At 42.0% G+C, this 23808-nt stretch overlaps 1 protein-coding gene across 1 annotated transcript; it reads left to right on the forward strand.

Annotated features, from left to right (window-relative positions):
* Nucleotides 1–7946: 7946 nt before the first annotated feature.
* PSMD6 (proteasome 26S subunit, non-ATPase 6) lies at nucleotides 7947–22014 on the forward strand. Its single transcript, XM_081321550.1, has 8 exons — nucleotides 7947–8202; nucleotides 11996–12201; nucleotides 13962–14107; nucleotides 15983–16202; nucleotides 16307–16415; nucleotides 17992–18160; nucleotides 21252–21329; nucleotides 21693–22014. Exons 1-8 carry the CDS (start codon nucleotides 8058–8060, stop codon nucleotides 21787–21789), a joined length of 1170 nt encoding a protein of 389 aa, XP_081177676.1. The 5' UTR covers nucleotides 7947–8057; the 3' UTR covers nucleotides 21790–22014.
* Nucleotides 22015–23808: the final 1794 nt, after the last annotated feature.

The raw sequence follows: 23808 nt of genomic DNA on the forward strand, positions 1-23808 counted from the left end.
TGTGTGTGTGTGTCTAAGTGTGTGCGCGTGTGTGTATTTATGGGTTGGGTGAATGTACCTGCATGCAGGGCTTACCAAGGGGCTAAGAGACCAGGACATGGAGACAGAACCTCGTTGGAGAAATAGCAGCCGGGAGGTGAGGGGAAAGCATTAGGAGAATGCAGGTGCAAGCAGAGTGTGCAAGATGAGGACTTGCCAGGAAGAAGACTGTAAGAATGTTCACTTACTGTATATGCTAAGTTTATTGGTAGTCCAGGTGGAGATCTAAAGCTAGGCTGAGTTGTCCAAAGTCAGAGAAACAAAATGAACTCTGGGAAATGCCAATTAGAATGTTGAAATTGTGAAAGAAATACTGGACTCCACCATACAGGGTAGCAAAAGTCTGTGTAATGGTCTATGTGAGAGTTCTTGGGAGACTGGGCCCAGATACTCTGCCTAAGGAACAGATAAGAGACAGCATAGCCTGCAACTGTATAGTCAGTGGGGCAAGAGTCAGGAGGGATTCTCCCTATTTTCTCACAAGATGGGAGAATTGTACTTTCATATTTTCAAGATTCTGTTAATTTAACCTTACAAGAAAGTAGAATCAGGAACAAAAAACAGGAGGTACAAAACAAAAGGCCAGACACTCATGTGGCTTCAACAAGGTAATTGTAGTGGCATGATTTAAATCCCTTCCTTATGAGGGTGCACCACTGTGGGCTCCTCTCACACAGCTTCTCATGAGGAGGCAGCTGAATGACCTACAGTGATGGTGAACCTTTTAGAGACCGAGTGCCCAAACTGCAACCCAAAACCCACTTATGTATCATCGGGTGCCGGGTGGGCGTGGCCCATTAGGTGGGCATGGCTGTGGTGGTAATGGCAGACTGGGCGGGACTAAAAAGTTCAATCAATCAATCCCAACTTTATGAGATCTTTTTTTTCCCCGCAAGAAGTTGAAATTGATTGATTGATCGATCGAACCCTTGTTTTTGCACACGGCAGCAGAGGCCTAAAGCAAAAAGGTTTTATAAAACCCAGCTGAAGGCCTAGGACTGGGGTGACGGCATGCGTGCCCACAGAGAGGGCTCTGCGTGCCACCTGTGGCATGCGTGCCACAGGTTCACCACCACGGGCCTAAACATTCAGGAGCACGACGCTTGATTGTCAGGCGTTAACTTTGGGGGCAAGTGCAAGGTCTTCAAGCCGTGGCCAGGGAAAACACCCACACCTCCTGGCATCTGAATTGGTTGAGGAGGCTTCTGTGCTGCCAGAGAAGAGGCCTGGCAATGCGCTGAAGAAGTGGAAGGCTCTGCAGCTCCTCATCTTGCGGGTACCAGACTGACTGCACAGTCATACAGCCAATGAGGAGGAATAAGGTCCGTTTTCTAGGTAATGAAGATTGCCGAAGTCACTGTACTTGGTTGGTAGCTGTTTGGGCACCTGATTTGTTAGGGGGTACCATGTAGCCCACTGCCTCCACAAGCAGCTCGCATTCACTTTCGTGAGGCACATGATGTCTCCCACACCTTTTGGCCACCAGCTACATTCAGGGGCTTCTACATTGCCAATAAAGGAGAATATTTGTAGCTCAGGGTTAAAATAAGGGGGTCCTTCGTGCTCTCTGAACTTGATTGTTTTCTTGCAGATGATTCATTACCCAAACTAGGTAACATCATCAATCAGTCCTCATCAGTAACTGATGATGTTACCTAGTTTGAGTAATGAAACATCTGCAAGAAAATGTATCCAAGCTCAGAAAGCACCAAGGACCCCTCATTTCCATACTGGCTGAAGGCCATTTTGTAAGCCACCCAGAGTCGCCTGTGTGCACCTTGGGTGACTATATGAATTTGCTAAACAAACAAACAAACAAATATCTGAGGAAGTGAAGATCTCTGCAGCACCTGGGCAATGGCAAGTCTCTTGCATCTGGAACTACCCTAATGTTCCCATTAGTCAATGCACAAAGAAAGAAACATGTGGGGAACACAGGTGACACTTCCATTGCTCAACAGACACAATAATCAGGCCCAGCAATTAATCTGGGGGGACCTCTAGGCTGGGAACATGAGCAATGGTGCAGCTAGAATCGGATTCCAGGATCTTAATTGGATCTGTGAGCCCATAGCCAGGGATGCTCCTAAATGACTAATTTTTTTCACGGGTGCTGCTGGGGCTCTCTTTAAATTGGCAATTTCTTCTCTGCCTTCTTCCCCCCCCCCTACATTTTCTTAGATTTTACTCAAGAGTTTTGGGAAGAGAGGCTTTGTCCAAATCCTACTCAAAGCACCACACTACTCTGTGTGGTGCCAATGGATCCAATCCACGGTCAGTCACTTTGCCCCACCTGACTTGTCTATTTGGCCATGCCATAATGGCAGCTGTATTAAAATATTGAAAAAGTGTGAGAAATACTTCAGTGATGGAATGGACATGCTGAGCGTCATCAGGATATGTTTTGCCCAATGCAACATCTTTTTTATTCTTTTAAAAACATTTTGTAGTCAGATTAGCTAGTTTGACCGATACCGTGATTACCTTGGTGCTCATTGGTTCTGGGAGGCACAATGGGTATCAAATTTTTCCCACAAGGAATAATCAGTCACAAGGGAGCCAACACCAACAAGTTGTAGCTTGTGCATTGAGTGCCAAACAATGAGAACTGGAACCAAATTTTCACGTCACAATGCGTTGAGTACCAAATCTGATGAATTTCAAAGCAGTTGAGTACCAAGGTACTACTGTCCTTAGAGTTGTTCATTTTCCTTCTTATTCCCAAGTAGAGTTTAGCACAAGGAGAACAGAAACAGACTCTCTTTTATTCCAGAAGTCTTAGCAGTGCTGTAATCTCAGTGACTTCAAAATAGGAAAGCCATGCAACCTCAGAAGGATTTCTCCTTTACTGATTAAACCTTGTCCAATGATCTTGCTGCTTTGATTACAGTGATGACATTATCACCATTTGTGACCTTCCCAGCTCGGTTATGACAAAGTCAATTGGGGGCGGGGGCAACAGATTTGTTTAACTGCACTATTCACTTAAGTGCAATGATTCGCTTAATAACCATGGAAAACAGACGGTAAAATTGGGCAGGATTCACTTAATTGCTTTGCTTAGCAATTGAAATTCTGCCCCCCCCCCCAATTGTGGTCATAACTTGAGGAGGTAAGTACCTAATCTAAGTTACCTACCTACAACATTGGACGTGTGTTAGTCCATCAGCCTCTCTTCACCCTTTTAAGTCCTTTATTCTTTGCTTCCCTTATGATGGCTGCATCTCTCTCTAGAATATAGAGAGGGCATATAGGGCGGATGTACAAAAACTATCCATATGGTGTAGTAACAACAACTTGCACCTAAACATTGGCAAAACGAAAGAGATGGTGTTAGACTTCCAGAGAAAAAAGGAGGAACCTGCCCCACTTTACATCAGGGAGGACTGTGTAGAGAGAGTTTCCTCCTTTAAATTTCTGGGAGTCTACCTCTGTGAAGATCTGACCTGGAAAGTTAACACAACCCAGGTGGCTAGAAAGCCCAACAGAGGCTTCACTTTCTTAGGGTCTTGCGAAAGAACAGGATAGAACAACGGCTAATGACCCTCTTTTACCGGTCTACTATAGAGAGCGTCCTCTCGTATGGTTATTGTGGTTTGGTATGCTGGTCTGACAGCCGCGGATAGGAAAGTATTACAGAGGGTAGTGAGCACAGCACAAGACATTGTGGGCTGTTACCTGACACCACTGGATGACATCGCCAGGGCTCGTTGCCTTGGAAGAGTGAGAAAGATTCTCAGGGATGATTCACACCCTGGACGGTATCTCTTTACTCTCCTACCATCCGGTAGGAGATATAGGAATATAGCCAGCCATACCAACAGGCTGAAAAATAGTTTTTATCTGTGGAATCTCTGTGAACTTATGCAGAATTGACTTGGGAGGCAGGTGTGTGGTGTAGTTGGTTCACATGGTGTGGTAGGATGGAGGGTTTGTTGTCACTGTGTGTTGGGGGGGAGAGAGCAGGGGGGGGGAGGCTCAGCTAATCTCAATGTACACATGTTGTACTTTGACAATAAAGGTTTATTATTTTATTAATCAGTGTATGTTTTATCCATGTTTTTCACACTTCCAGCAATGCCTAACAGGTCACACACTGCTGTTTTTAAGCAATAAGGAGTGGGCATGTAGTAATAGACATTTCCAATTTATGCGAGCGTTTGTGGGTTGTTGTTGTTGTTGTTTTGCACCAAGGCCAACTCTTTTTATTCCTTGTTTTGAAAAAAACACACAGTACAAACAAGTCTGCCTTTAATAGGATTTTCTTATCTTTTAGAATTTAGAATATGTAGGACTGCAACCTAAATCTTTATGCCATCATGTCATATGCATTTTATTTTTCTGAGTCTGTAAATTTTGTTTTTTTTTAATGTTCCAATGCTTTTTTATAAGCTACCCTGATTGCACCGTGATCATATTTTAAAAAAAACCAAATCCTAGTTCAATGTAATTCCTGCAAAAATTCTGCGTAACGTCTCTGTTTGGATTGCAATTCTTGGCTGCATAGAAGTAGACAGATCCCTCCTCTAGTCTAATACTTTGTGTAGTTTCTTTTATCTCTGCTCTCAACTTTCCTCTCCCTCCAAGCATTTATACTACATCCTCAAGACACACTCCCAAATAAGGCAGATAATATTAGCTCTACAACTTTCTGTACTGATGCCTATCTCAAACTATACTGCTGATTCTGGGTCCTTTTTTTAAACAGCAAATTAATCTTTCTCCTTTAATGTTTGTAGTTCACTCACTTTATTCCTCAGCTAGTTAATCTTGGTCACCAAACAAGAAAAGGAAATGGAGAACCAGCTTAAAATGAAGATCCATTTCATGTGACTCCTGCAGAGATGCTTGGGACATTCTTTTCTGTGTGTTTGTGTGTGTGTGTGTGTGTGTGTGTGTGTGTGAGAGAGAGAGAGAGAGAGAGAGAGAGAGAGAGAGAGACAGACAGACAGACAGACAGACAGACAGTTAGAGACAAAGAGAAAAAAAGAATGTGCAAATGTAAAGGAAAAGCAGTGGGAGAATTACATTAGCTTTGCACTAATGAAGTGACTCAATGTAAGGATAAAGAAAAAAGAATCTTAGTGAGAGAAGTAATAAAGCTGAAAAGATACCAACACATAGGCAATAGACCATTGCATACAAAATTGGATTCTGAGCATCTGCCTTAATGCTCAAATTATAATATATCCTCTCTAACCAGTTTAAAAGGCTCAGAAGAATTAATATTTAGCAGGGACTGCATTTGAGAACAAAACAGAAGTTCTGTGATGTAAGACAGGATTGGAAGGGACCTCGGAGGTATTCTGGTCCAACCCTCTGCTCAAGCAAGAAACTTTATTCCATTTCAGACAAGTTGCTGTCAATTCTTTTCTTAAAAACTTCCAGCGTTGGAGCATCCACAGCTTCTGGAGGAAATTCATTCCACTGATTAATTCTTCTGTCAGGAAATTTCTCTTTAGTTCTAGGTTGCTTCTCTCCTTGATTAGTTTCCATCCTTCGCTGCTTCTTCTGCTTAAGGTGCTTTGGAGAATAGGTTGAGTCCCTCTTCTTTGTGGCAGTCCCTTAGATATTGGAAGACTGTTATCATGTTACCCCTAGTTCTTCTTTTTAGTAAAGTAGATATACCATCTAAAATGTTAGGAGCAATTTGTAAGAACTAACAAACTTAGAATAATAACGCACCCAGCTATCAAATAGGTACACTGAGAAAATTTACACTATTTTAATGAATCGTAATTGAGTTCCTCTAACATGACAGGACCTGACCCTGCCTGACCTTGCACAAATAAGGTTAGGTTTAGTTAGTGCTAACTGAGGTGGAATTGAAGGCAAAAGGTGAAGGGGATGGCAGAGGATGAGATAGTGTTATTGATGCAATGAACATGAATTTGGGCAAACTCCAAAAGTCAGTGGAGGACAGGGGGCAGGTGGTCTGTTGTGCTATGATCTATGGGGGTTGCGAAGTGTTGGACGTGACTTAGTGACTCAACAGCAACAGCAAGCTATGGTAGAATACCACTAGAACATTCCATGTGTATACACAAGATTTGTCAAATTATTATACTTTGGACACATTATGCAAAAATGTAGCTCTGGAAATCGCTTTGATGCTGAGAAAAGTGGGGGGGGGGGAAGAGAACAACCAGGAAAAAGGTAGATATGGGGTCAGTCCCAGTAGCAAAGAGTGCACTTTTAGAACATCTGAAGGATCAAGTTGGAGACAGATTGTTCCAAGATCCAACACCAACTTGAATAGCATATAATCAATCAGAATAGACTGGAAAGTCCAAAAACCTTCCAAAATAAGGCAATGGGAAACCACATCCATCCTGCTACCAGAAAAACTACAGGTAGTTTTTGAGTGCCAAAATTCTGTTGTTAAGTGAGACATTTGTTAAGTGAGTTTTGTCCCATTTTACAATCTTTCTTGCCACAGATGTTCAGTGAATCACTACAGTTGTTTAGTAACACGGTTGTTAAGTGAATCTGGCTTCACCATTGACTTTGCTCGTCAAAGGGTCACAAAGGGAAAAGTGATCGCATGACTCCAGAACACGGCAACCATCATAACTATGAGTCAGTTGCCAAGCGGCTGAATTTTGAACACATGACCATGTGGATGCTGTCAGGGTCATAAGTGTGAAAAATGGCCATAAGTCACTTTTTTCCAGTGCTGCTGTAATTGCAAATGGTTACTAAACGAACTGTTGTAAATCAAGGACTACCTATATACAGGGGCGTCTACAGAGTCAAGCAGGAAAAATCCCATTGTGTGGAAGACGTTTCTATTTTCCCCAGGGACACGGAACGGGATTCTTGGCCATTGTTACGATTATATAAAAGTGCATTAAAATTACCCTCAGGAAAGATCTCGAGCAGATAAACGCACGCAGGTGGGGATACTTCACCAAAATGAACTGTGTGACTACGGAACAAGCTTGCAGCAAAGCCAGCATGAAAACAAACAAAAGAAACAAACATTCGAGTTCTTCTTTCTAAAAAAAAAAGACAAAAAAAAAATAAGGAAAGAAGCAGAGGCACGCAGCTTCTCCAGTGACCCTTTTCATCACACGTGCTGGTGATTTTGCCATTTCTGCAAAACAAATTCCTTAAATCCTTTATTTCTACCAGCAGAATAATAATTAAAAAAAAACACCACCCCGGCTCTAAACGCCGCCGATAAATACGAAGGCAGCGCCACCTATCGGTCACAGTCGGGATGCGCAAGGGAGGCGTGCAAGTGGCCGTTATTGGTTACTTTCATCAAGGAACGCAGAAAAGCGAGAGATCTTGATCAAAATCGGAGCCTTGTTCTGGGCGATCGTTTCCTTCTCCTCCTCCATCCCTACATCCAGGGAAGCACCAGGGTAGATATTAAATTGGATGGAGCAAAAGGGGAGAAAAGGACGGCGAGCAGTTCCTTTCCCCCTTCGCGCTTTGCAATTAGCCCCCAGATAACAAGTAACATTTTGCGGGAGACGCTTTCAAGCAGGGGTCTTCAAACTTGGCCCTTTTATGACTTGTGGACTTCAATTCCCAGAATTCCTCAGCCAGCTTGTCTGGCTGAGGAATTCTGGGAGTTGAAGTCCACAAGTCATAAAAGGGCCAAGTTTGAAGACCCCCCTGCTTTAAAGCCATTTGGAAAATGAACCCTTCGTGCTCGAAGCCACGCATTCTCTCGCATGTCGTGTCTGCTCGTGCTTCAAGCCTTATGGGAGGGGCCGCGTCCCTTTTAACCCTTTTTTCCCCTCCCTTCCAGCCGTCGCAAACCACGCACATGGGGCACGCGTGGATGTATAACCGGAAGAGGAGGATAACGCCGCGGCGACTGTAACTCTTGGGCGCGCCCAGGCGGATGTCGGAAGCGGCCTGCGGGACCGTTCCTTCCGTTTCCGGGTGGCGGGCTGAGTCACTCTGTAGTCTCTTCTTCGCTGCTCGCTGGCTATTTGGCTCCCCTTCCGTGCCTGTCACCGACCGGCCTTTCTCTCGCTCGCTCGCCTTCCTTCCTCGCCGGCATGCCGCTGGAAAACCTGGAAGAGGAGGGCCTCCCTAAGAACCCCGACCTCCGGATCGCGCAGCTCCGCTTCCTGCTGAGCCTGCAGCCGCAAAGCCCGGACCCCGCCGTGCGCCAGGAGCTCATGGCCGCCATCCGTCAGCACGGTAAGGAAACGGGGGAGACCGGCTTTGGCTTCCCGCCTCCATTTAGGGCAGGGGTCTCCAAACTTGGCCCTTTTATGACTTGTGGACTTCAACTCCCAGAATTCCTCAGCCAGCGTGCCTGGCTGAGGAATTCTGGGAGTTGAAGTCCACAAGTCATAAAAGGGCCAAGTTTGAAGACCCCTGATTTAGGGCAACCTTTGGCGATCCAAAGGCCAGAATGTACAAGTAAATCTCAAGGAGAAGCTTAAGAGATCAGGAGGATGGGTCTGGGGTACACCTTTTGCAGTTTGGAAAGCCTGGCTTAATCCCTTGCTGAGTAAGAGGGAATTCTGTACGTGCTCAGAGGGATGGGAAGTTCCGCTAAGTTGAAGCGTCGCTCCCAGGGGACTATCTAGTCCAGGGGGTAGGCAACCTTGGCTCTTTTATGACTCGTGGACTTCAACTCCCAGAATTCCTGAGCCAGCCAAGCTGGCTCAGGAATTCTGGGAGTTGAAGTCCACGAGTCATAAAAGAGCCAAGGTTGCCTACCCCTGATCTAGTCTCTGCTTGAACCCATCTATCCGACGAGTGGAAATGGAGCGCCCTCCTCTGCCCTCAAACCTGCCATTCTGTGTCTCAGAATTGTACCTGCTAGTTTGGGTCTCTCTGGCACAAAATGCGTCCTTATTCTGTGTAACATCGCTTTGGGTGCTTGGAAAAAAAATGTAACCACCTAACCCTCCCCCCCTTGTTTTTTTTAATGTTGCCTCAGTCTTTTCTGCTAAGACCTAGGCTTCCAGTCCCCGCAGCATCCTTACTGCCTTTCCTGTACTTGGATTCTCTGAGTCCTTCTGCAAATGCAATGCCAAGAACTGGATGTAAGATGAGACAACCTTCATTGTCATTTATTTCTGTGAACACACTGGCACACATTAACAAATGAAATTCTGATGCCCGTTCTCAAAAGAAGATGTACGTGTGTTTGTGTATGTATATATGTACATACATACATACATACATACATATGTGTGCTAGTCGTTTCCAACTCTAGGGGCCGGTGCTCATCTCTGTTTCAAAGCCGAAGAGCCAGCGCTTGTCCGAAGACGTCTCCGTGGTCATGTGGCCTGCATGACTAGACGCCAAAGGCGCACGGAACACTGTTACCTTCCTACCGTAGTGGTCCCTATTTTTCTACTTGCATTTTTACGTGCTTTCGAACTGCTAGGTTGGCAGAAGCTGGGACGACTAACAGGCGCTCACTCTGCTACGCGGCACTCGGGATTCGACCCGCCAAACTGCCAACCATCTGATCGACAAGCTCAGCGTCCTAACCCACTGAGCCACCGTGTCCCTACCCATCTATATCAGGGGTGTCAAACTCAATTTCATTGAGGGCCGCATCAGCATTGCAGTTGCCCTCAGGGGGCCGGGTGGGTATGGCCAGGGTGGGCGTGGCCTACTGGGTGGGCGTGGCTAGAGTGCATATGGCCTACTGGGTGGGCGTGGCCAGCTCTACATCGTTCCCATCAAGGGTGACTATGGGGGCCTGGGCAGGAGTGGGACAGATCTGAGGGTCTCTGGCGGAAGGAGGGTCTCTGGGCCAGGGCCAAGGCAGTGGGGGCCGTTTCCTCACTGTTTCCAGGATGGCTTTGCGGGCCGCATGAAACCACTTCGCGGGCCGGATCCGGCCCCCGGGCCTTGTGTTTGACATGTCTGATCTATATCTATCCACCTATCTATCTATCTATCTATCTATCTATCTATCTATCTATCTACACACACATACATACATACATATATATATATATATATATATATATATATATATATATATATATATATATATATATATACACACACATACACACATACATATATACATATACACATATGTATACGTATGCACATTTAGGTGTATATATAGACATCTACCTGTGCATACATATATGCATGTATATGTGTATATATACATAAATGTGTGTGTATACACACATGGCTTCCGGTTGCCCTCCGGGTGAAATTCAAGGTGCTGGTTATCACCTATAAAGCCCTACATGGCCTGGGTCCGGGGTATTTGAGGGAACACCTGCTGCCGGCATCAAATGCCCTTCGCCCACTGCGCTCCCACAGGGAGGGTCTGCTCAGGGTCCCGCTGGTAAGAGATTGCCGGTGGGTAACACCCAGGGATAGGGCCTTCTCAGTGGGGGCGCCTGCCCTCTGGAACCAGCTGCCAGTGGAGCTGAGGACTGCCCCCGACCTCCGATCATTCCGCCGGGGCCTGAAGACCTGGCTCTTCGAGCTCTCGGGCCCAGGCTGAGGAGAAATTTATTTTAATTGGGGTTTTTTAATTTGTACAGGGTTGGTTTAATCTTTTTTAATTGGTTTTTTAACTTTTGTATGGTTGATTTTTAACTCCCTGTAAACCGCCCTGAGTCCTCAGGGAAAGGGCGGTATATAAATGCAATAAAATAAAATAAAAATAAATAAATATATGTGCATATATGTATACACACCCATACACGTGCATATACATATATGTATGTATGCATACGTATATATGTATACTATATACCGGTATATACGTATATGTATATGATACTGGAGATGGGGTCTGAGCAGGGGAAAGTAAAATGGCTGCTTTCCAGGATAGGGAAAATATACTTCTGCTATAGATACTTAAGGGCAGTCATCGTCTTAGCGGCCATGTCACACTCCTGATGGTTATTCAGCTTGTATTCAGATAGGTAATTCCCAGAACGCTTGTGCAGATACTATGACCAGGGCACATAGAGTTCTCATCCTATTCTTGAGCACTTTTTTCTCCCTTACACGCATGGTTTTGCATTTATTTTTTAAGTGCATTATTTTGTTTTCAACACATTGCTAGCATTTTAACTTTTGTCTTTGGTTTTTAGATCCAATTTTATTCCTTACCTCATTGTTTTTCTTCATAAGAAGATGCATTAATACTTACATACCAGTTGCCCTTCTGACTACCTTTTGGCAATAAATATCAGCATTATTTATTACATTAATTTCCTCGCCCTACAGCTGTTGAATGCCTATTGCTCAGATTTATGTATCGCAGCAAGTAGTTCATATAATTATCTCCTCTATTTTTGAGTTTATTGCTTTCGGTTCCTTGGCATTTGTCATGTGTTCTTCCACACCGTCATCTTGAGGAATCTATTGTTTGTATATTCCTTTGCTCTTAAGTATTATTATTATTCAGCTAACTTTCTCCATGAATTGTCCTCTTGTGCATGCGATCAGTTGGATATAGAAAGTCTATTCTGAGAGATATCATGCATGGTGACACAAACTTTGCATATTTATTCAGAAGAAATCTTTTTTAATTTTGTGAGGGTGTCTCCCTGCTTTACACATGCAGTAAGATGTAATAGAAAAACTTCAAGCTGTTAGATGTCCCTCCAGGGCAGGGGTAGGCAACCTGGGCTCTTTTATGACTCGTGGACTTCAACTCCCAGAATTCCTGAGCCAGCTAAGCTGGCTCAGGAATTCTGGGAGTTGAAGTCCACGAGTCATAAAAGAGCCGAGGTTGCCTACCCCTGCTCCAGGGAGTACTTTTTTCCCTTGGAAAAAGCAAGCTTACGGAGTCTCTAGTCACAATCACCTAACCACAGATTTGAAACATCTCAGTCTAATCAGGGCTTTCCACTGGCCCTTTCTGGCAACCGTATGCAGCTGGATACAGTGCTTATTTCATTTCCTTTTATATTTTTGTTACTCTCGTTCTCATTGAGGATGTGATTTTTTTTTTATCATATATCTTTTCTGGTGATTCTCTTTTCAGATATGGCCCCATATTATGAAAGCCTCTGCAAATCCCTCGACTGGCCGGTAGATACAGATTTGTTGAATAAGATGAAGAAAGCAAATGAGGAAGAGCTGAAACGTCTGGACGATGAATTGGAGGATGCAGAGAAGAACCTGGGAGAAAGTGAAATCCGTGATGCCATGATGGCCAAAGCTGAGTATCTCTGCCGGATTGGCGACAAGGTAAGTGAGGTGTTCAGATTTCACAAATTGCCTAATGATTTAAACCCGGGTTTTCCTTTAGTGATATCCATATTGAAAATAAGTATTAACTGCCTTGAAACTGAGGGCCGTGCATGGCTTTTGAATGTTATGCTGGGGCCACAGTCCAAACACCAATAGAACAAAACCTACACTTTGTTTTACATTTAGTTAAAGTTAGTAGGATTAAGTCTCTAATCCAATATTTCATGATTTTCTTCAGCCACGTTAAAAAAATATTACAATTTAGTAATATTGCTTACTAGCTTCTGGGAATCCCACTCAAGGTTGTCTCACTATATCTAATACCAAACAACTTGTTTATAGTGGTTTCAGAAGCTGCTATTATATATGGAGGCGATAACTATGTTATAAAATACAATAAAATGACTGGGTTATACTAGGACGTTCAGTGAGAATGACTATGTGTCAGGTAGTATCTTCCCAGATTCTCATTGGACTACTGAGTTATTCTGAAAGGCTACAGACTCCCTACCTCTTTGCTAAGAGTTTTGTTTCAGAGGAAATACTTGTTATACTATGTGGAGGGGATTGGCTGGTAACCTGATACTCATAATTTAGCTAACTAAACCCAAAATACATATATTTTGTCTTCCTTTAAACTAGATTGTTATTTTAAATGTCAGGTTTGGAGGAATTTGGACACCTTCTGGTATTGAATAAAGTGAAAATGTAGTAATAAGTAATGCTTTGATGATAGCTAATGTATAGATTTTTTTTCTGTTTTTTTTTTAACCTCATTCGTGTGGGTGAAGAAAGAGAGACCATTAATGCTATTTCAATGGGAAAGGAACAGAAATAGAACGATCTGCCTGGGGATGCTTTAAGTTGGACTCCTGCACTGAGGAAGGGATTGCGGTCTTTAACCTAAGTAGTCCATCCTACTCTGTGATTGTGAGATGTTGCAGAAATGCCTGCTGCAGTTCCCGGATCACAGTCTAGTTGGCCTCCTAAGCTGGTACATGACTTTCAACTGGGCTCAAAAAAAACCCTTGTTTTCTTGTGCTAGCCACTGAACCTTCTTGTCTTTCAAGTCCACTCTGCTCTTACTGTACACTCCAGAGAAGGAAACTTTTGTCTGCTTTACAGTTAAGGGCACAGGTAGTAATTCTTGTTGCGTAACTCTGTACCTTCCTTTTGGGTTTTCTGAAATTGGTAGGGGATAATTCTAGTAACATGAACTACTGGAAGTTTGACCTTTACTCAAAACATAAGCATAAAGACTGAATTGGAAAATTGTTCTTTTTAATTTGAGGGAATAGTGTCGATCAATTACAATTCAAGCAGTGAGCGATACCTCTGTGGCAGTATAAAACATGTTTGGTGTCCCTAGAGCAAGTTGTATTTGAGCCCTAGTGGCACAATGGTTAGGATGCAGTGTTGCAGGCTAATTCTGCCAACTACCAGCAGTTCCGATTCTCACCAGCTCAAGGTTGGCTCAGCCTTCCATCCTTCCGAGGTTGGTAAAACGAGGACCCAACGCAGGCTAATTCTGCCAACTGCCAGCAGTTCGATTCTCACCGGCTCAAGGTTCACTCAGCCTTCCATCCTTCCGAGGTCGGTAAAACGAGGACCCAGATTGTTGGGGGACAATAGGCTGACTGTAAACCGCTTAGAGAGGGCTGTAAAAGCTCTGCGAAGCGGTATATAAGTCTTAAGTGCTATTGCTGTATGTAGTCACGCCCCATCTCTCTTGTCTGTCCTTCCTGTGTTTTCTTTAGGAAGCTGCTCTAACTGCCTTTCGGAAGACATATGACAAAACTGTTGCTCTAGGACATCGTCTGGACATTGTCTTCTACTTGCTGCGAATCGGCTTGTTTTATATGGACAATGACCTTATTACACGGAACACCGAAAAGGCCAAAAGGTATCATTTCTCTTAGAATGAGAGAATCTGGAGAAACTCTTATCTAGGGCATCTCAACCTAATTAATTGTAAGGTGGTCTGATTGCAAGCGAATGGGCCTTTATGTCACACACAAAGGCTGACCTTCAGAAATGCTACATCAGTGAAAAAAATGTCAAAAATGCAATTTATCATTTAAAAATTAAGATTTTTTTGGCGGGGGGAATGAAATCTAGTATAGGATGGTTAAGGGCAGCTTTACTTTTTAAAACTGAAATGCACTTTGTATCTGAAGAATGTTATTTTATGGGTTTATTAGGGTTTGTTCATTTTTAATTAAACATAACGGCTAGCAGACATGTACGTCTTGCTCATATGTAATTAGGTTATTTTAAAATATTTATAAAGTATTGTACTTTTGGGACAGTTGTTAATTTTTTCATTAATAATGCCTCTACCCCATTTTTCCTACAGGTAATCCTTGACTTACAATCATAACTGAGCCTAAAATTTTGGTCGTAATTTGTGATGATGATGATAATGATAATGCAGATCACCACAAGATCTCGTCCAATTTTATGTCTTTTTTTGCAAAAGTTAAGTGAACTCAGCAGGCATTAAGTGAACCCATTGTTCACTATAGTTTTTTTTTTTTTTTTTGCTGGAAACCAGAAGTAAACAGCGGTTTCTGGAAAAAAAAAATGTAAATTGGGAGTCACTGGACACTGCAAAGGGCCGTAAATATATACACTAGTTTCTGAGTGCCCAAAATGTGATCGTGTTACTGGGGGTGGGGTAGGGGGCAGACTCCAGAACTTTGAATCTGGGCTATAAGTCCCTTTTGGGGGGAGGTCTGTTGTGATTTCAGTTGCTAAGCGACTGGTTGTAAATTGAGGATTACTCGTATTCTGGAAACAGTTTTGAAAAACTACTTTTAACTCCAATTGCTTGTGTAGTGTAACATTATAGCTGACAGGTCATCCTTTGGTTGGCAGGCGTAGCAGAAATAGGTTGCTTTATTCCCCTTGCTTAAAAGGTTTGCAGCCTGTGAGAAGAAAGTGCTTCAACTGGGACAGGGGTGGGGAACCTTGGCTCTTTTATGACTCATGGACTTCAACTCCCAGAATTCCTGAGCCAGCCATGCTGAGGGGAAAGGGAGAGGTTTCCAAGCTGAGCCATGCTGGCTCAGGAATTCTGGGAGTTGAAGTCCACGAGTCATAAAAGAGCCAAGGTTCCCCACCCCTGAACTGGGAGCTTGTTACTGAACGAATAACAGTAACCTTCACTCTGAGTAGAAGCAAAAGAGTTATGTGCCAGAACGCGCAGATTATATACATGTTGTCAAGCCAGGGACCATTACGGATGTGACACGTGTCATGTTTCCTGCAGCAGAATTGTACTTGTGTTTTCTCCCTTTATGACCACAACTGAGCCCCAATTTTCTGTTGCTAAGTGAGACATCGGTTAGCTGAGTTTTGCCCCGTTTTTACGACCTTTCTTGCCAGTGAATCACCGCCATGTCAAGTGAATCACTGCAGCTTTTATGTTAGTAACACGGTTAAGTGAATCTGGCCTCCCCATTGACTTTGGCTTGTTAGAAGGTCGCAAAAGGGGATCACGTGACCCCTCCCCCCCCAAGACAGTTCAACCGTCGTAAATATGAGTCGGTTGCCAAGCTTCTGAATTTTGGATTGCCTGACGGCGGGGACGCTGCAACGGTCCTAAGTGTGAAAAAACGTCGTCATAAGTCATTTCCCCCCCCCAGTGCCGTTGTAACTTTGAACGGTCACTAAATGAACTGTCATAAGTCGAGGACTACCTGTATTTTATCTACTCAGTATTTCAGGTGTAATGCGGGTTGCAGATTAAAGGGCTATTTCTGTTTTTCTTTGAAAGTCTTATAGAAGAAGGAGGAGACTGGGATCGGCGGAATCGGCTCAAAGTCTACCAAGGCCTTTACTGTGTGGCCATTCGGGACTTCAAGCAGGCAGCCGAACTTTTCCTGGATACCGTTTCAACATTTACATCTTACGAACTTATGGATTACAAAACCTTTGTAACATACACAGTTTATGTCAGCATGATTGCATTAGAAAGGCCGGATCTAAGAGAGAAGGTAGGGCAAACTGTTAGTAGCATGGAGGAGCCGCGGAGCTTGTGTTCCCTTGTTGCTCTGCTCTGATTTCTGCTCCCTTTTTTCTTTTCTTTGACCTGCTTTAGGTTATCAAAGGAGCTGAGATTCTGGAAGTGTTGCACAGTTTACCCAAAGTGCGGCAGTATCTTTTTTCACTCTACGAATGTCGGTATTCGGTTTTCTTCCAGTCGTTGGGTAAGGAATAGTTTAGCTTTTATGATTTTCTGTGAATTCCTAAATAGGCATGAGCACTTAGTCTATTGCAGGGGTCTTCAAACGTGGCCCCCTTTATGACTTGTGGACTTCAACTCCCAGAATTCCTCAGCCAGCGATGAAGAATATGGGAGATTGTTGACACATTTAGTACACTACCGGTACTTCCCAGCTCCTTTAATGGTGCTCAGAGCTTATTGACAGCCTCTCAGATCAGTTTTCTGTTTTTCATCCATTTTGCGGATAATGTCAGTTACATCATACTTTCCCCACTTACCCGCTGACTGTCTTCACTGTGTTCCATGTTATATCCAGTGCCTTGGAAAAAAATTTCAACCCTTCTCCTGACTGATACCTTCCAACAGTTGGATCCATTTGATACTTTGTAAGCTCTTTTCAGAAAAGCCGGCTAAACTTTATGTGGGCTTGATCAGAATCACTTTAACGGATGGCAGGTGTATACTGACTACTATTTAACATCAGTTTGAACGTGATTGGTTAATTCTGAGGACAGCCACATCCCTACTTATAAGAGGGTGTGCACACATACGCAATCACGTTATTGTAAGTCTTTTTATTCTCTTCCCCCCTCCCCCCCCAAAAAAAAATCAGTTTGGTTTTCAATTGAATGGTACGTCTTATATGTTATGTTATAAAGTGGGAAAAATCGATTTATCTTGGTCTGATTTTTTTACATCTCAAAAACCTGGCCTTTTAACAGAGGAGTGTAGCTTTTTTTATATCTACTTGCAGCTGTATCCTATTGAAACTTTTGAAAGATCAGAGGACAGCAAGTCTTTTCAGGAAGTTGGCATTGTTTCATCCAGAAAATTCAAACATCTGCAAAGTATCCCAGATCTCATGCGATAGTAGAGAAATCACTTTAGGATAGGAAAGCATTACAGAGGGTGGTGAGCACAGCACAAGACATCGTGGGCTGTCCCCTGACACCACTGGATGACATCGCCAGGGCTCGCTGCCTTGGAAGAGTGAGGAAGATTCTCAGGGACAACTCACACCCTGGACGGTATCTCTTTACTCTCCTACCATCGGTTAGGAGATATAGGAGTATAGCCAGCCGCACCAACAGGCTGAAGAACAGCTTCTATCCGTGGGCTGTTAGGCTTCTGAACGGGAAATAATTTTTATAAACTATGCAGAATTGACTTGCGAGGCCGGTGTGTGGTGCAATTAGTTCACATGGTGTAATAAGATGGAGGTTTGTTGTCACTGTGAGTTGGGGGATGGGAGCACGAAGGGAGGCTCAGCTAATCTCAATGTATACATGGTTGTACTTTGACAATAAAAGTTCATTATTATTATTATTATTATTTATCACTTAATATTATTTTCTAAAAGTTGAAAGGTCAACAGGCACCAGTGATGTTGCAGGTGTTGTATTACTAACCTTCAGTCTGAGCGTACAGAGAAGGATGCATTTCTCCTAGGCGAAATAATCCTTGCGGGGGGTGGGGGTGGTTACGTTAAATCATATTTGCCTGCAACTACTTCCATAAGGTATTTCCAGCTTAGTATGCTGTCTTTCTGTGTCTTTCAGCCAGTGTAGAACAAGAGATGAAGAAAGATTGGCTGTTTGCACCACATTATCGTTACTATGTTCGGGAAATGAGAATCCACGCCTACAGTCAGCTTCTGGAATCTTATCGGTCACTCACACTTGGTTACATGGCAGATGCTTTTGGAGTCTGTGTAGAGTTCATAGATCAGTAAGTATTTAAAAATATTCACATCTGCATGTTTGTGATAGGTCCACGTTGAAATGGAAGATGGCAATCGATTTATATATTTTTTATAATCACAAGTGCTTAATATTTTATCAGCAACATGTCTGGGTTCCAACATTTAACTTGCTAATACATATTAAGTTCCTTTCTCTCTACCTCGTTTTTTCTAGCCAACGATAAAAGGTATCCCATGTTCTAAAATAAACTGAATCTTCTTTCTCTCTCATTTTCGGTGTCAGTCTATATCCATTTCTGCACACTCTTAAGATTTTTTTAAATTAACTGTTCCTCCGTTGGTAAATCTTCATTTTCCCAATGTTGAGCAAATACAGTTCTTGCTGCAGTTAATATATGTAAAATTAAATATATACACTTTCTCGTAATTTCCTACAATTATGCCTAACAAAAATAATTCTGGCTTAAAATCTATATGTCTTTTAATCATTTTCTCTAACCACGCATGTATTCTTAACCAGAATCTTTTGGCTTTAGAGCATGCCCACCAAAGGTGGTAATAAGTGCCTCGTTTTTGTTTACTAAAGTTCTAAATAGTTACGAATTAATGTAATTTAGTTGAAGAGCTTCATAATGGCCAAGGTTACTTTCAGTGGTTGGATTCTGTCCATGGTGGAACCATGTGGTTCTTTTTCTTGATAGAGCCAGTCAGTGCCTGGTGTCAGAATGTAGAATCATTTACAAAAGAAACCTGATTGAAATGTAAGTTCATTAACAAGTTATAGAAGAGAGGAAAGACCAGTTTCTCTGTGGCTTTCATGTGACATACATTTTCATGGAGGCCAGGAATAGGAAGTTCCAACATGTGATAAGTAAATATAGTGTCATCAGTGGAACACAAACCATGAAAAAATAAAATAAAAGTAGTAAGGATTGGGCATTAGCTAAAGGAGAGGGTAATCCAGGAATGTAACTGTTTAGGACACGGGTGTCAAGCGTGTCAAGCGTAATTTCGTGACTTTTTTCGCATTGCTGGAGCTAGGGTGGGTGTGGCCTCTGCATGAGGCAACCGGCCCACAGGGCCAGCAGTTTGACACCCCTGGCTTAGGAGATTTTGAAAAGTATCTTTATGAAAGCTAGTAGCTACATGTTTAATCTAAGTTCATTGTGGCCAGTTAGATTTAAGAAGAGGAAATTTTTAAGATCGCCAGCAAATTCTTTAAAATTCTGTTTCACTCAGTGGTGAGCAGCTCTTGATAGACCAACTCAGACTGCAGGAAGCTTATAGAGGTGGCAGTGGGGAGTTATGCTTTATGAATGGAAATAGAAGTGGCTTGCTTTTCTTAATTTGGGGCAAAAAATAATAATCAGGTAGTTGGCCATAAATCTTACATCCTTGCAATAACTAATTTTTAAATAGATTAGAAGCTAACATCATAAAACAATGAAATAAATATATAGCCTAGCCCTAGGAGATATTAAAAATGTCTAAAATCCCTATCCCAGTCAAAAGCTAAGGTGGTTTTGCAAAAAAGAAGAGCCCTAATTGCTCTCATCTGCTATTTCCTAAAGGCCGTAGTTGAAGCAGAAGCCAATCACCTCTTTGTAAGAGGATGAGTTTCAGTTTGAGTCATGGGAACTCATCTCCGTTTTTTTTTTAAAGAATGGTTTTCCACTGACTTTTGAGTTTGAGAGGGCTGTCCTAAAGACATAGCGGCTGTGGTGATGGATCTGGGAGGTGTTTCATTGTTGTACAGAATAAAAATTGCTATTAGAATCATAGAATTTTTAAGCTAACTAGGTAGGATATATAAGCTGATTCTTCATTGATTTAAAGGTTTTGGATTTGATAGCACTCACAGTTGTTGCAGAAAGAGAAGAGATAAAGTCATGAAAATTGTCTCCAATTCTATTACCATGTAGAGGAGGTTGCAAAGGGTGATAATCTAGATATCTTCAGCATACTAAAAATAGCAGGGGATTAACAAAACAGATAGGATTCCATTGTTTCACTGTTAACCAAAGCTTTGAGGGGGTCTGCTGTAGCTCACGAGTCAGAAGATAACTAGATAAATCTAGTAGCTCTAGAGCAGGGGTCTTCAAACTTGGCCAGGCATGCTGGCTGACGAATACTGGGAGTTGAAGTCCACAAGTCATAAAAGGGCCACGTTTGAAGACCCCAGCTGTAGAGAAAACTTACATACTTGGGAAAAAGGAATGTGTGTGAGACTAATCCACCTGAATATGGGATCTGAGATTACCTAGACAATCAGAAATGTCCTCTAAAATATTTGCAGTACAGTACCTTTTGTCGGATACAAGCAGAGCTGACCATCTATTCAAATTATAGCTTTTACAATATGTTGCATAGGAGATTGATTTGGTTTATTTGGTCAATCAAAGGCTATAGGAATGTGTACAGCCCACTTTGAAGTTAATTGTTCTGGCTTCCTTTGAACTACTAGACCCAGATCAGAGTACGGTTTTATATTTTCAAGCTTTCATTGGTTACCATCCTCCTATGGTTATCCAGGAAAGGGGCCTATTGGTATGTTCCTTAATTATGGAAAACAAAATCGAGGTTAAAACCCATTGTGGATAATCTGTTGTTATAACATGCTGTTACATTTGTCACTGTGCTATGCATAACCAGTAGTGGTCAATGGAGCCCTTGATTTTTAAAAGCGTAGATCACTACTGAACATTCACAGGTTATGCACGCAAAAACTGAACAGGGATTGTGTGCTGCCACTGAGCAATTTTCATTCCCATGTGGTTTGCTAATTGCAGGTCTTATGTTCCAAAGCTATAAACAATCAGCAGAGCAGCATTTAATTACGCCCTAGCTGCAGCTTTGAGCATATTCTGACATGTCTTTGAGGAGGAAGAGACTGTTGACTGCATTAACATTAGCTGCACTAGGTCAACATGGCAGGCTTCCTCTCCTCCCAGTCTTTCTAGGAGGAAGAGGTAGGGCTTTAGACGGGTCCTAAGTCATCACACACTTCAGCTGTGTGCTGCTACAAAGGGACTTTGCACTGGGGTTGTTAAGATGGTGTCCTGAAATAATCTAAGTATAATATACTGTACAAAAGGATCTTTTTTCCCCCCCAAACAGGGAACTTTCAAGATTTATTGCTGCTGGGAGACTACATTGCAAAATAGACAAAGTCAATGAAATCGTAGAAACCAACAGGTAGCTGTCAAGCTTCTTATTGAATATTGTTTAAGGAAGTGGAATTATTTGGACAATAACAGTAATTATTAATAATTGTAACAGTAGCATTACAAGATTTTGCAGACTGTAAGTTGCTGTCCTGCCAAATTGTGTTCCAAGGCATGCCTTCAGTTACTTTCTCATCTGGGCACAAATTTCCAAATAAGCATGTAGCTGCAAATTCCCTTGCGCTTTCTTAGTGTATCTTGCAAGGAAAGTCTGATAACTGTAAAGAAAATGCTTTAGGGGAGTCTGATTCATAGATTTCTCTTATCACAGTTTGAAGGCCGGTTGGTGTTTGAAAAACCTCTCCATAAATTTTCTTCTGTTTTCTTACTGTAGGCCTGACAGCAAAAACTGGCAGTACCAAGAAACCATCAAAAGAGGAGATTTGTTGTTAAACAGAGTGCAGAAGCTTTCTCGAGTAATTAACATGTGATTTTTAAAAGTAAAACAAAGGATTGCACCATTCAGTCCGAACTTTTCTGGAAGTAATTATCCGTATATTATATAATTTGTACTGTAGGTAAGGAAATGTAAACCATGATGTAGTTAGGGCTTTTGCAGTCTATTTCATTGTCTAAACAGCTGAACTGTATGAATATTCATGTTTTTCTGATCATTACCATTAAATGTACAGTACGGTTGACTGTTTCGTTCTCGAGTTATGGAGTTTTAATTTAAAGCTTAGTATTTTCGTTAACCAGAGGCTGAGCTGCTTTTGGCCTTTGTGTTTTGAGAATGCAAGTCTGATCTTTCACAACTTTTCTTACAATGGAAGCAGGACCCAGCAGGGCACTTGTCTTCTTTGGCAAATTGGCATGATTAGTAGATTATGCTAGGTGATAAAAGATATTTTATCTGTTTTCAAATATTTACTTTATTGGATAAGCCCAAAATCTAACATGTTTTTCCCTTAGCCAATTTCATACCATATGTAATCTTAGGTCTTTGCATTTTTTAATGATCTGGAACCCCCATTTTTCATTATAATACCTTTTTGCAATAAAGAGAAAACTTCCGTTTGCTTCTTTTTGTGTTAAATACAACCATCATTATATTCCTAATTCCATATTGTTTATGAATATATGAAAAAATACAACTATCCTTCGTGATGCCACAACCCCTTTTTGGGGGGACTGGAATTACAGGTTTGTAAGGGCTTTCCTTATTGCTCAGGAGTCTTGGAGAAGTGTTTAAGACTTGAGTAATCTCTAACATTATGTAATCAAGTCTTGCTTCTCAATCTAAGAAGCTGCCAGAGACTTTTGGTATCACTTTTATTTGCATTCAAGGAAGTAGACCAAGAACAGAACTGGGGTTATTGTCAGAGAATTGTATTTATTGGATTTTTTTACACCCACCTCTATTACTTTTATAAATAACCCAAGGTCGCAAGTGTACTTAATACTCCTTTCTCCTCCTGTTTTCTCCACAATAGTCCTGTGAGGTAGGTTGGGTTGAGAGAATGTGACTGGCCGAAGGTCACCCGGCCGGTTTTTCATGCCTAAGGCGGGACTAGAATTCTGTCTACCGGTTTCTAGCCTGGTGCCTTCACCACTAGGCCAAACTGCCCTTTACCAATACATATACCCTATTTGCATAAGTATACATGAATATGCATTGGCTCATCTTACAGCCATGCATCACTAAGAAGGGCACAGAGATCTTTTGGATCTCAGTCCTGATGTATTTCGATAGGATCAACCAACAAAAACATGGCCAATAAAACAACTTAGCACTAGGTAAACATTTGATGAACTGATTTGGCTTCTGTTTCATGGGCTTCTTTGCGCTACCTAGAACGTGGCTTCTCTGCTACCTAGAAATGCTTAAGTGAAGTGCTTCATGTGGTGACAAGTGTCCTAACAAGGCAGTGTGATAACATTTTTGATAACACTGCAATTTCGTCCAGAAAATTTTAACAGGCATTGGCAGATGAGACTCTTGTAGCCTTGGATTTGATCAGTTTGATCATTCAGAAGATGGAAGAAAATATCAGATTTACACTTCATACGATCCATCAAATTATTTAAAAATGTTTTTTAAAAAAATTGAATGGAAAAAAATGTTATTTTGTTTTGCCCTCAACTACACATCTAGAAGGAAATAGCCTCCAACCAACTAACCATTAATACACTTTACTTTTCCTTAAATTGGACAAAATCTCCAGGTATTTTAAGTACTGCATTATTGTGAACATACAACTACAATGCATTCACTAAGGTTGCCACAGTGATTTTTAAGAGCAATGCTTTTATAGGAGAGACATATGGTGAAGGGTACCTGGACATTATTTGGCTGCTGGATTTTCATTTCAAAGTACTTGGGAACAGCGCCTACACTACATGAAAAGGCTAGATATTGAAAGAAAGAAACCAATATTTCATTCACAGTTGTCCTTGAAGGTCAACTAAAACTTTTATATAAAATAATGAGTTTTTAACAGTTTGTACTG

The sequence above is a fragment of the Vipera berus genome (assembly GCF_964194415.1).
Source record: "Vipera berus genome assembly, chromosome: 2".
NCBI lineage: Eukaryota > Metazoa > Chordata > Lepidosauria > Squamata > Viperidae > Vipera > Vipera berus.